Genomic DNA, 14025 nt, shown 5'->3' with positions numbered 1-14025 from the left:
AATATTCATGCAGATCTATATAAATCTCTCTGTATATCTATTTCTATTTAAAGTAAATGGGTAAAGCACAGAGAAGACGCTGTCACAGCATGAAAAGCTCGGTGCATGTAGGCCTCAAGGCCCAGGTGAGCTGGCGCCTCAGGGTGCTCTGTATCCGATGCTGACCCCCACAGTACATTCCAAGATGCTTCCCCAGGTACAGCGGGGAAGGGGCAGGTGAACAGCTGAGACAGCCAGAGGGAGTTTGACCGGGCAGTCACGTTGTGTTCAGGGCACATCTCTCCTCTCCTTGCTTGACCCCCCACCCCCCTCTCCGTCCTGACTTTCTCTTTGTCTGCCTCTGCCTCTCCCTCCCTCCCACCTTCTATCCAGAGAATTACGTGAGCAAGAAGGAATGAAAAGCGGTATTGTGCTCTGTTGACTGCAAGCTGTGTGTGTGTGTGTGTGTGTGTGTGTGTGTGTGTGTGTGTGTGTGTGTGTGTGTGTAATGTGCGTTTCAGTGGCTGTCTTTTCTCTACTCTAACGCTACACAGCTATTGCAGACATCACAGCCTTGGCATGCCACGGTGGTCAGAGGAGCAAGGGACATGTTTTAACCGACATCATATTTACCATCTTTTCCATATGTCAGGGTCCAATCTCACATGCAACACTCGCAGAGCATGCCTCTACAACACCGACTGCAATATTTACTGCTAAAAAAGTTGTTTTTCTGAAGACAGAAGTTTCGTTGCATCATTTTTCCATGTACACAAACTTGTTTCATCCGCTGAGTAATGGAGATGGTGGACAGTATCCTCATTAAACTGCAGTGCAGATGAAACATGGCCTCATGGCAATGGCTGGAACAGAGCCCAGGACCACAATACTGTGTCCGCTAACATACTAGTTAGACGACAGTGCCCATGTGTGGCCTCCATCTGGCATCTTTCATGTGATAGTTCACAGTGAGAATGAAGACATACTTCATCACCCCCCCCCCGGCCTGAGCCCTTTAAAAAGAAAACGTAAGTAACTGTTTCCCATAGAGAGGAAGAAAACAGATCGAGGTCTGTGTTTTCACTGCTTGTTGTGAGCAATTAACAGGTTTTTTTTGTAGTCAGGAATTGTGAATTGCATGCACTGAAACTAAGGCTTTGGATTGACCCCTCTATACTCATTCAGTGCTGACAGAAATGTGCCCGTAGCTCTGAAACTTTGCATTACATGTCTGGACAGATTCGTTATCTTGTTTACTTATCAGATGAATCCTGATTGAAATTAAAAAAAAAAAAAAACATCAGTTGTAGGCTATTGTGTGTAAGAAATGTTGTTGCGTGGCTGCTTGTTTCCACAGGACCATCGACATGTACGATATTGGCTTCTTTTGTTGAATACAAAAAGGGTTTTTTAAGAAAAACACACTCAAAATTTTAAATGCTTCCCAGCCCTAACAGGTGCACAAGTAAGCATGTGTTGGCATTAACTATTCCCCGACTGTAATTTCTTTCAGCTCTTGAATAAAAGGCTTCAACAGTGGGTCTGCTTGTTGTTCAGAACCACTAATGACACCTGATTGTTGGCCGCTGGCCTTCTTGAGGAGCTGGTTATACGCACTGGGACGCAGCTAGTTATTATTCATCAGCTATAACCTTCTCGCTGATGTTTGCTGTGGATTCAATCTGCCTGTCCACATATTCAAATGTCAGCTGTGATTGCTGAGCCAAAGCTTGAAGGCCAAACAGTGCCCTTTTCACATACAACTCCAATGGGGTACAATCTGATAAAAATCCAAACTGATTCAACTGCTGGCCCGCGTGCCACTCGGGTTGCCTTTACTGCTCGTCGGGTCTCGTCTGCGTATCTGCAGGCCTCGGTGCACCCCTCGTTTCTCTGTGTCTACCTCCATCAGCATCCCCCTGTTTGTCTGTCTCAGTGGCTGCATGTCTGTTGGCATGCGTGAGCGAGTGTGCTGAGGCTCATTTCACGTGCTCCTCATCTGGTCTGTAACCTTTGTCACCTGCTTTCTCCACCATGTTTACTGTGTCTATCCACTGGCCAGACACAGTGAAAACTGGCTCAGCGTCTTACGTGGTTGCCAGTTGTGAGCGACTTGGAATAATATTAACATGAAAATTTAGCTCCCTTGAACAACAATGACACAGTTGTTCCACTACTACTGCTAACATACAGTTAGGAAGACCTACTCTTCTCAATAAACAGTAACAGGTCATCGGAAATGACCTGAAGCATCGAGAAACAAATCTTGACTAACTGGTTAAATTCCTCCACAAGAACTTTGAAATATGAATAATTCAACATCATTATTTATTCAGTCTATGTAATTGATTTAATTATTGTTTTGCGTCTTAGGAAAAGCAGAAATAAGCTTTAAATGCAACAGCAGCATACTATCGCCTTATAAGTTCCTATATCTCCAGCAAACGTTTGCATTTCAACAACATTCATCTGGAGTAATGTTTTCCCCTGGATGGAAGTCAAATATTCACTGTCACTCGTGGTCTGCTGTTGTCCATATTTGGCTCTTCAGCTCCTAAATGCTCCAGTAAATGCTCTACCAGCTAGCCTTCCACTACAGAAAATACCATAAAGTATTGATATTGAGCTAATGCTGAGCAGTGTTCTCATGCAGCTGCCTGTAAGGCTCAATAATAAGTCTGAAAAGAGACAAAAGCACATAGAGATGCTTGCCTTTTGGGTATAAATACATAAGGCGGCTAATCTGTTTGCTGGCAGTAGCTACACTACACTATGTGACTGTCAGCTTGCCTGTGTGTTGGCCTCTGTAGTCTTCCCACATCCATCACCTCCTCTGTGCCCCTCTCCCCTCTCTGCTACTCTCTTTGGCAATCAGCTGGTATTATCCCTGTTATCTTGTGGCCGTATAGGCACACAGTGAGCTTTTCTCTGGAATTATCCGTCTTGCTGGGTAAAACCATCTGTGTTCAATCACCCTAAACAGTCGCAGCTACTGCTGCCAAATCACTGGACTCTCTATCTTTATCTCTGGGAAGATTGGTGCTGCAGCTAGATAGGTATGTATGTGTGTGTAAGTGTGAGCGGTAGAAAGGGAAAGTCAGCTACACTAGTTGGATGCAGCCTTATAATGTCAGGTTGCTATCACTGGCTTGGAGAGCTGAAATTAGGCAGATCTGTGGTCAGTTTATATGATTAAGATAAGCATTAGGATGTGGCTTTCTTGGTGAATTAAAACCACTGTATGGAAACATGCAATGTCTCTGCAGGTATGTGTGCGTGCAGGTCTATCAAATGAAAAATTTCGCTGCATATGCAATTTTCAAAGAATGCATGACCAGTCAAGACTACATATGGATGCGGTTCAGTTCAGCCTTTATGCTAAATTGAACGGCTGCCTTGTGGCTCAAATTTAACAAGGTCACTTGTGTTTGTAGGCAGCCGAAAGAGCATAAAATAAGTGCATCTTACATTTGTTCGATAAGGACATGACTCATTGGTGCAGAATATGGATGTATATTGGAGGCTGGCCCGGCATGTTTTACTAATGTTTTTGTTCAGTAATGACCAACTGGTGTCCAGAAAACTGGCTGTGCTCATTCGGACCAGCCACATTATGCATTGTGCACTTAACATAAGGGCCCTATAATTGAACTCATTTCATAGAGGAATGAAAGGGCAATTTGCTCTCTGTGTAATAAGTTTTTTCAGTGTAAGAGTTGGATGGAGCAGCAGCTCTACTCTTCTGCTGTTCTGTGCACATGGTTTTACAGTATATCCCAAAGGATGCAGCTTAAACATCACAAGCTGCTACTGTACTGTATCACACTGTACTGTACCGCAGTAGCCTGGCTCCTGGGACAGGCTTGAAGCAGTGCACATGCAGTAGACTGAGGAGGAGAGCTGGATGAAGGTGGGGAGGCAAAGGCCGCTGAAGTCGGGGAGGGAGGGAATTTCGAAAGAGAGAAGTGCGGCGCTAGATACACAGCGAGGAAGAAACAAGACATGATGTAGATGTGACATGTCCTCCTCTTTATTCTCCCGCTCCCTTCACCTCTCCCTATCTGTCTGTAGCCGCTCTCCTCCTAACTCCCCTGTCTCTCTTTTCATCTCCTCGTATCTCTTCTCCAGCCTGGCTCTCGTCCAGCGCAGCATCGAACTCCCGTCTGCTCGCGGCCAATTTGGAAGGGATTTGCTCACCCATTAAAGTGCATGTTCAGTACGACTTTCATCCCTTTCCTCTCATGTATATATTTTTTCCTCTCCCTCTTTCTCACAGTCCCCAGCAAGCGGCCCGCCACGTTTCCCCTTGCATCAATAAAGACCAAACAGAAACTCCCAGTTCAGATTCCGTGGAAGACAAAAAAACCCCCCCAAAAAACCCTGTAAACCTCAAGGAGAAATCAGCACGGAAAGGACAAACATTCGCTGTCCTTTTGGGTACAGCTCTCCCTGCAACAATGATCTCTTTGTTCTGTAATGGGCCCAAATGAGACCTGGAAGTGTTCTTTTTCCCGTTGATTTAAAAAAGGGTGATCCATATGCTGTAGAGTCAGTGTAATGAGAGCGACAAGCCGAGGTGTGCACAGGCGTGTGCCAAATCACCACAAATGGAGAAATCCTGTCGCGTATTAACGAGGACAAACCCGAAAACTCACTCAGCCAAAAAAACGCAGGCAGTTTTCATCAGAAAGCAAACAAGACGTTAAACCGCTCTTTTTGGTTCTCTCCTCCACGTCTCCTTCTCCTCACTTCAACTACTGCCCAATTATTTCCTGCACACACACACATCACGGTTATTCAAGCACACAGCAGCACTGCAGCAAAATAAATACTTGTTTGCAGACACACACACACACGCTTAAGTTGACAAAAAAAAGAGAATTTTAAGTCACCACTGATGGATTGATAATCCATCCTCTGGTTTGCACCCCCACATTTGCACATGTGGAAATCCTCGAGTTTGACTGCTAATAGCTGAAAGTGAGATAAGTTCCTTTTGCCAGGATTTTGTTTCCAATCTGAACTTTACTTTCAGCCTTTTTGCACTCGGGGAAAAAGTTTTCAGTCTCGTCAGCAAGCAGAGTAAAGCTTAAAGGAATCAGAGATATAAATTAGACAAATAAGCACACCAATACAGCACTAACCAAGCAAGCAATTATTGTGATGAATGGCTACAATGCGTGTGTAATAAAAGCCCTGTCAGGCCTCCGGGATGAGCTTGTTCGCACTCACATTTATGTGGCTGCCTTTTTTTTTATTTCTCGCAGTTGTTAAATGACAAGAATGACGCAAATTTACCACTGGAAACGAGGCTTTGAATCGATCTGTTTTGAGCAAACTGAAGTTTTCTTCCACAGACATTTATCTACACATTCATCCAAGAATCTGAACAGAGAAGGAAAACAAGCGGGGAGAAGAGTGACTCCGACTTCGGCAAACTTTCTCCCTGCGTAGCCATTCAATGAAACTCAGCCAGTAGCCATGGGAGGCAGCCACAAATGTTTCCAGCCTTTGTTACTCTCTGATTTATAGTCGTTCAGTGTGTCCTTGAGGTGTTGGTCTCGATTTCCCACGAACCAATGGGTGAGCTCTGTTGGCGTTATTGTGCTGCTCGGGGTAAGCTGTTGAGGTTGCTTTTATGGCCTTGTAATTGTCCTCCTAATTACGGGCAACAAAGAGATGAGAGGTGGATGACTGGGAATTGACTGGTTGTGTTGCAGCGGAGAAAGTAACAAGAAGACGATGGGCTCTGCTGTGTTAATGTGAGGGTGAAAAAGAGAAGTTCTATGAGAGATTATGTCCAGAGTTGTGTGTGTGCAGGAGCAGGAGCAGGGCTCACGCTGTTCTTTTAAGTCCAGAGGTATGAAATTTTTAGAGGGTTTCTCTCTTTTCTCTTTCGGTGTCAAGTGCACAGTAATGCCTTTAACAAGCTGGAATTAACAGGCGTGTAGCTTTAGCAAAGCTATTCTTAAAGTGTCAAAACAGAAATAAAAGGTCAGTGTAGTGTTAACGCTATTGGAATACACGTAGAACGGGCTGACAAATCACAGTTTAAACCTATTAAATCTAACCACTGAGTAGACTGCAGAGCCCAAAGAAAAAATAATAAATATTTAGAGCCCAGTTGCACCATTTGGGGGTCAGTAATGAACATGAGCTGCTTTTTTCTGGACTGGAAAACATTTAAATTTAAGGGTATTCTGGGGGAACATATGGTCCTAATAGTATCCTCGCCTGCCGTGCAGCACTGTAGGGACTAAATGAAAGTTTTAATCACATAATTATTCTTCTTTTGTGGCCAAAACTATTTCAAATGAAATAATACATTTAATGTGTGAATTATACTATTTTATCTACTTAAAGTGTATTGCCTTTATTGAAGGAAGGACAGGTGATTCTAAAGTTTTGAAGAGTAATGCACATTCCACGTTGACCCCCACATTTATTACATCAAACAGTGGATTAAGCCATTGCTCTCCTCCACAGCAAATCCTTCTCCACCCAAGCCGATACAACACCCGCTGACACAACCGAAGTTCAGCTCAGTTTCTGCAGGTCACGGAAGTGTTCATTTAGCCCTGCCAATAAACAGATCTGCTGGAGGTCTGACTTTGCATCTGAAGCAACATTTGTGCTTATTTCACAGATTTCATATCACGTAAATCCTCGGCGGGTTTTGGGAGGCTTTGGGCCGGATGCTGCTTTGTTGGGAGTGCTCATTGGCATTCAGGCGCTGCTGGAGTGCAGCAGAGCACAGCAGCATGGTATGGCGCGGGTGTGTGTGTGTGTGTGTGTGAGTGTGTATGTGCGTGAAACGGAGAGAATGAACTGGGAAGAGACATTTCAAATGAGTAGACTGCGGTGAAATATACAGTACACTCCTAACCTTTGGCCTGAAGGCAGCTTTAATGATTGAACAGCTGCCAGTAAGAAGTGAAGCTGGGTATTGAACCTTGATACTTTTTCTGGTATCGATCGAAATGCGTCCATAGAATATAGAGTATCAAACTCTGTGAAGGGCTGAAAGTTGGCATTGAATGTCTGCTCATATTTATAGTCTTGTTTACTCACTCTGATCAGACATTTACTTTGAACAAGATTTGGCTTCCTTTGTAAGAAGACGGTCAGGAGAGGGTTAGGTTTCCTCCAACAAATGTAGAATGAATGTGCGCTTGTTTCTGTCTGTGCACAGCGAGACTGACACCAGCTCCTTTGATTCGCACGCACACACAATGGCCTCTCTTCTGCGATGGCACTGTATCAATATTATGTTCTCTCCACCCTGCTCTGTTCCTGTTTGCACAGCCCAGTAAATGTACCCACCTAGTAATCCCTAATGGAGGAAATCCCAGGCAGCAGTTATTCTCTGCTCTCTCTCCCTCTCTCTCTTTGCAATTCACACAGACTTTTTCACTGTTTGCTGCTCACAGATGCTCCACTTTAAACTTGTTAAACTGACTTCACCCTCCGCTCATCTGCTGCAATGTGGAAAAAGCTCCTTCTTCTTCTTCTTTTTTTTTTTTTTGCACGACAAGATTTGTTATCAGGTTTTCTCTTGGTGCCATTTTGACCCTCTTTTGTTTCCCTTCGCCAGTCTCTCTATCTCTTTCTGTCACTTTCTCTTCCTCTCTGTGAGCCTCAGGTGCTGGTGTTTACACACCTACACACACACACACACACACTCCCCTCTTGAACACTGGTTTGTGGATCATTGCCAGGCCTGAGTGTTCACGAGTGTCACCATTTGCCTGCACAAGTCCTCTGGGGAAATGGTCATGCCTGACATGCACCCTGCAGGCATTAAAGGAAAAAAAATACCATGCACACACACACACACACACACACACACACACACACACACTTTTAGTAGCGCACAAGACACACGGCCCTCCAGAAAAAGACAGGGACAAATGATTCAAAGCGCACACTTCACATCACAGAAATGTCTATCTGTTGTTCGGTGAATGCCACCTGCCGCTGAGCAATAGTCTATTTTATAACACGGGTGTGAATCGTGTGTCACGGTGCCCTAATTCCCTCTGTTAGGCTGCGTTTTCTGAGGAGTAGCCTACTCCGAGTGGGTGAGTCAGTGAAAAACACCGGGCTCGCACAAAGGGAAGCTCTAACGCTGAAACATTTAAAGTGACTGTCCGAAGATTTCCTAGCACTTTCAGTGTCAGGATCTTGCCGCCGAACAACGGCCCTTTAGTGGAAAAAACAGATCGACAAGTTACAACTTCTTATGAGAGAAAGGTGGAGGCTGGCAGAAAGGGTGGAGGAAGTGAGAGAGAGCAGAATTGGTTACAGTAGGTTTATTCCAACCACGTGCTTGTGCCATTTTAGCAGCTACTCATCAGAGCAGCTCACCATGTGACTCTCACATACACCTAGACATGGCTACAACTGCAGCCTTTCATTAGGCCTTCAGCAGCTTCATGGTCCTCCAGTGTTCGGGGTGCCCTTCAGAGATTTTCTGTATTTTCTTTTGCCCACTCAGGTCTCAACTTTTTCTTTGCATCCTTTTTTCCCCTCATGTCTCTTTTTCATGAGTTGTATAACGCAATTAGATACTTGACAATTAAGACCTTTCATGTTATTTTATAGAAAGTAACAGGAGGGCTTGTTTGTTTATTAGAAATCCTTGAGTGCCGTTATGAAAGTGAATGTGTTTTTTTATGTAACAGAACTGCTATTGGAGCGTCAGTGCAGTACAGAGGTATGACCTTAATTGTTCAAGGGATTTATGCATGCGGTGCAGTTTTCTGTGGTGTGCAGAATTTATGCCAAACCAGGCGGCATTTTAAACATAGTAGCAGTTAAGGTATTTCTCAGAAAGAAGGACGTGCTGTGCACAGCGCTAATGAGCATGAAGAGGCTACTCCATTCTGTGAAACAGCTTAAGCAGCGTTAAACATGTTGTCAAAATATGTTCAAAGACCTTTGGAACTCAGCAATAGTTGCTGAAACCGTCAGTGTGGATGATGCGTGATGCACAGTTTTGATGTGGGTCGTGTCTCACAGGGCTGCAGCTCAGGTTTGCTGACCCGGGCTGATTTGGCAGTGTGGCATTCAGAGTTTGTAGTCCCCCTTTTGTGGTCTGCCACTGGCAAGCATGTATTTGACAGATCACACATTTGAGTTAATGGTAATGATAGTGATTAGGTGTAGAGTTTAACAATCACGTTAAAACAAATGTCAAACCTTTAATGGTTCAAGTTCTCAAATGTGAGGATTTTCTGTTTTTTTTGCTCTTAACATTATAGTAAACTGAGTGTTTTAAGATATTAAATTATGTCACCTTGTGTTCTAAGATACTGGGATGGTAATTTTTACAGTTTTTTGATGTTTTAATGTAGTCCGCCCCCTCGCCCAGCTGCAAGTGGCCTCATGTGTTTGGATGGATGCACGTCAAATGCAAAACAGCAAACGACTGAAGAGGACAAATAGTTTCAGATTCAGAGTTTCAGATGTTTTAATGCATCAAATTAATCAAGAGAATAGTTGGCAGATTAATTGATCATGAAAATAATGACAAAGGGTCCCTCCTGCTGTTGCACACACTGTTGGGCTGAATGTAGAACTACATCAATCAATTAATCAACTAGTCAATTGACAGCAAGTTCACACCCTTAGCTAATTGTATTGTGTTTGTTTACAAAGCAAGCAAAGTAAGCAAACTAAAACCTTAATGTCACGTTTGGACAATTTGGCCTGTTAGTGTGTGAGTATGTGTGTGTGGGCTTCTGCCTGGGCGGTGCTGCTCTGTAACAGTCCTGTTCAAAGTCCAGTCAAATATCCCCGAATTCATTTCATTCAGAGTCTGCCGGTGCGTTACACTCCTGTGTCGTTCATCCAGCTGTCTGAGCTCAGCAGAGGCAGTGTGAGTTCTGTGGCTTCACCGTCACAGATTCCCCAAGTGGACCACCTGCGGCTGATGGACCAATTAAAATCACCACCCACCACCCCATGACCCAAATGCTTTAACACACATACACACTCTCACACCCACAATGATAACAGCTGGGGAGAGTGAAGCAATCAATACATAATTGATGATAATTGGCTTCCCATTCATAATTGATACACTCAATTACCACTAAGAGGCCCCACCTGAGTTTCGTGTGTGTGTTTCTGTCTTGTAAAAGTCACAGAAGACATGCGAGCGTGTGCTGTCTGTTGCGTTTCTGTTGCGCCGTTGGATATCTGGTGCGTGTTCGTGCTGAAGACGCGCTTTCGCTGCTTCTCACACGCACAGCAGGTTTTCCGCGCGCCGTCCTCCAAAATTTTATCTCCTCCTGTCGCTGCACAGGCAGGAAACTCCTCTGCTGATAAGCAAATGGAGTGTGTGCTCCAGACTCAACATGCTCTCCTGTCAAAGATGTTGTTGCATGTAATAACAGCGTACTTTCACTGGTGAACAAGAAGTTCTGATTCTGTAAAGGCGAGGTGCAGCCATGCAACTTGTGTATTCATTTACCTTCCTCCAGGCTTTTAGACGGGTCACTGGAAAAGTGAGGCAAGGCTTAAATAACTGGCTATGGCAAAGTATAAGTGATGCTTGATTGTTATGTTCCATTTCATTGGTTCTCCTATTATTAGTCCATTAAAGGAATTGACTATTCTCATAATTGAATTGGTCCAGTCCAACATATTGTAATTGACAATAAATAGAAAAACTGATCAAAAGATCAACCCAAACTCAAAATAATATTCGTTTTGGCCTTGTATTGTCTAATTATATGGTCAAGTGCTTCTTTAGGAATATTTATAGACCATTGCCTTGGGACCTATCTACAACAAATCCTGCAGAATTCTGCAGGTAATCCAGTCATCACATGGTAATTTGACAGTTTTGAGTAGAGAGAGCTGCCGTGATACCTGCAAGCTCAAATTTAGTTTTCACAAGTGTAAAGCATGAGTCTTCCTACACATGAGTCTTCCTCCTTCCTGCAGATCACCACTCTGATCAACCATAAAGACAAGCCAAAGAAGTCAGAGCGCACCCTGGCAGCCATACACAGGGTGGGCCAGGCAGTGAGCGTGGCTGTGGGTCGCTTCGTCGCCGTCGGGGAGGCCATCGCCACGGAGAACCAGGAGCTGAAGGATGAGATGGGTCAAGCCTGCTTCGAGGCACGCAGAGCAGGTAGGAATCTTTGTCTGCATAGTGGATACTGTATCTTCATGTCATTCATCTTCGTGTCATGCATGACCGTGGCTGCGTGACATTCACAAATGGCCACTGAGGGTGTTAAAGCAAGTGAGCCAATAAGACCTAAGTTATTGTCTCCTCATCAGTGTTTATTTGTTCAGACAAACTGTGACAGTCTCATAAAAGCACCCGGCATCACCTGCAGGCTTCACAGTGTTATCAAATTTCAGCAGATTTCGATTTGTCTGGACAGCCTGGTTGTCAAACGGCATTATACCAGAGGACCTCCAGAATGATCTGAAGACGTTGTTGTTATTAGGTTGGAAGTAAAGGCTGAAAAAAGCGCTTCTTCACCTAAGGGTGCTGTGTAGAAGGAGGGTGGATGGATGTGTCTGCCCTGGCTTGGAAAGCACAGCCATAATAGATTCTGAAGGAAGGCTCCGGGAGACTTTATTCATCAGCCTGTTGGCAAGATTGAAGGAGTAGTTTTCCCGATATTCACTGCCACATGATTGCTCCTGTGTTACGTTAAGAAGTATTTCTCAACCTGAGGTCAGAACCCCTATTTTATTTTATTTTATTTTACTTTCAGTCTTCTGGCTAGAGTTTACTTTTCTCCTCACGTCTGCAGTTGACTTCCTGTTCTAAAACATGCAGGTTAGCTAATAGTCTCGTGTGAACTGTCCAGGGTGTAGTCCGCCCCCTCGCCCAGCTGCAAGTGGCCTCATGTGTTCGGATGGATGCATGTCAAATGCAAAACAGCAAACGACTGAAGAGGACAAATAGTTTCAGAGGGTTGCAGGAGGGTTGGAAACAGTGATGACAAGTGTGAAGAAACAAGAGCGTGTGGATCACCCCTCAGCTTTTATTGAACCCGAGAAGGACGAGGTGATGGTTTTGTCAGGAACTTGTTTCTCTCAGCGTTTACACGCTTTCTTGTAACATTTTCCCGTTAAAGCCACGTCTGAAAATACCCAAGGCACACGTCAGCAGTATCTTCCTGTCTATCTCAACGTTCTTACAATTCTTTCTGCAGATAGCCGCCACCACTTGCTCTGAGAAACACTTCTTTATATCTGGAAACTTAGTTCTTATCAGGCAAAACAAGGACCTAATATAGCCTCCTACAGAGCAGACCGGAAACAATATCACATTGGATAAGAATTTAGACACAACACCGTGATAATAGGTTTATGTTGGGGGAGCCGGCTTGTGCAGCAAAGCGTTTAATCCTCGCACAGTGCTGATTTGTAAAGACGGCTAAAACTCAGACAAAGAGAGCGCTGGTGGGAGGAGGAGAGTCGACTGATGAGAAAATGTGCGTGTGAATGTTTGTGTGTGCGTCCAAATGTAAAGCCAAACAAAGTATACATGTGCATTGCCCACTGTCACTAATTTATTCTGGTTCTCACTTTCCTTTTAGGGAGGTGTTTTCACAGTTATGCCTCGCACTCCTCCTGACAGACACTGCATCTCTGCTCCCTGATAAAAAAAGAAGACGTCTTTGTCTTCTTTGCCACCTTTAAAAAAAAAATAAAAAATGATGGAGACATTTCCATGAAAAAAGAAAGACTTTTTGGAGTCTTTAAGTCTCTGGCAGAGAGAGGGGCTAGTTAGTGAAGGATTGACATTTCTCTAATACCTAGCTGCAGGGAGAGTTTAATCAGGCAGTCTTCAGCCTTGTGTGCTATAATGAATGAAATAAAGGCAGGCTGAAAGCACTAGTTTAATTAGATGCTACCCATCATCAGAGCAGTGGATAGATCCAATGAGGCAGGCCAGTGAAGGCAATCTGTGTTGGATCTCTGTCTCTTTCTCTTTCACTCAGTCTCTCAATGTCATTCTCACATTTGCATGCGTCTGTTTCACTTTCTCCCTCAGAAGCTTCAAGATAAGATGGTAGTTAGGATCAAAATAAAGTCGTAGAACTTACAGTAGGAGTTTTCATACTGGACCACATGTGGACTGCAGGTGCAGGGCAATAAATTGGTAAAAAAAAAAGAGGGAATAAGATGCCTCTAACCGCTGTGCAACACATAACACACATTTTTTTTTTCGTTTTCGCTCATGAAAGATATATGAATACAGAAAAGTCTGCAGCAATGTTAGCAGCTCTATGAGGCTGTACTGAGGCTAAATGCCAACATGCAGAATTTTATAATGTTTGACCTGTTCACCATCGTAGTTTAGCATTGTTAGCATACACTGCTAATCAGCACTCAACACACAGTACAGCTGAGGCTGTTGGGATTGTTTGGAAGGTATTTGGTCACAAACCAAAGCATCCGACAAGTCTCAATGTTGAACTGGTGATGGTGCCAGATGGGAAGTTCAGGAATCTGCAAAGTTAATGCAGTTCATCGTGAGGGGAACGTGAACGTATATGCCAAAATGTATCGCAATCCAGCGACAGACAGACATTGCTGACCATTGAGTCATGCAAGATCAACTACCTGCAAGCGCTCTACCAACACATCAAGGATTTGCCCTTTCAAGTTTCACTTATGAATAATAAATTTATCATACAGGAAAAAAAGCAGAATTCATTACACCTGATACATGATTTTCCATGTAGGAACCCAAAGGTCACGAGCACATATGATAAAGAAGGGGCCTGTGGAAAAGCTCTGCGTTTCACTTTAAGGTCATGAACAACTCCGGCCCGTAGCATCCATATTCTGGGATTCAGAGGGGACAGTTGGCTCCCTCTGCTTTCCACCCTGCTAGTGTCATGGGGGTTGAGCAGCAATCTTTGTGAGCCAGGCCTAGATGTTTTAACTGGTTAGCGGAGCTGGCACTGAAAAGCAGCCTGTCGGATGCAATCAGTTTGTCAGTGCAGCTCCTCTTAAAGGACCAGCCAAACCAAATAGACAGCCAAGCTGCATGACCCGATAGAG

The 14025-nt window shown here is 44.1% G+C and overlaps 1 protein-coding gene across 3 annotated transcripts in view; it reads left to right on the top strand.

Annotated features, from left to right (window-relative positions):
• ctnnal1 (catenin (cadherin-associated protein), alpha-like 1) overlaps positions 1-14025 on the top strand; it is a 47182-nt gene that overhangs the window by 16573 nt on the left and 16584 nt on the right. For all 3 annotated transcript variants that reach the window (XM_041955581.1, XM_041955582.1, XM_041955579.1), the window contains exon 2: positions 10933-11122. In XM_041955581.1, the coding sequence (XP_041811515.1) occupies positions 10933-11122 (190 nt within the window). The remainder of the gene's footprint in view (positions 1-10932; positions 11123-14025) is intronic.

Source organism: Chelmon rostratus, chromosome 16 (genome assembly GCF_017976325.1).
Source record: "Chelmon rostratus isolate fCheRos1 chromosome 16, fCheRos1.pri, whole genome shotgun sequence".
Lineage (NCBI taxonomy): Eukaryota > Metazoa > Chordata > Actinopteri > Chaetodontiformes > Chaetodontidae > Chelmon > Chelmon rostratus.
This window is presented reverse-complemented; position numbering and strand designations above follow the sequence as displayed.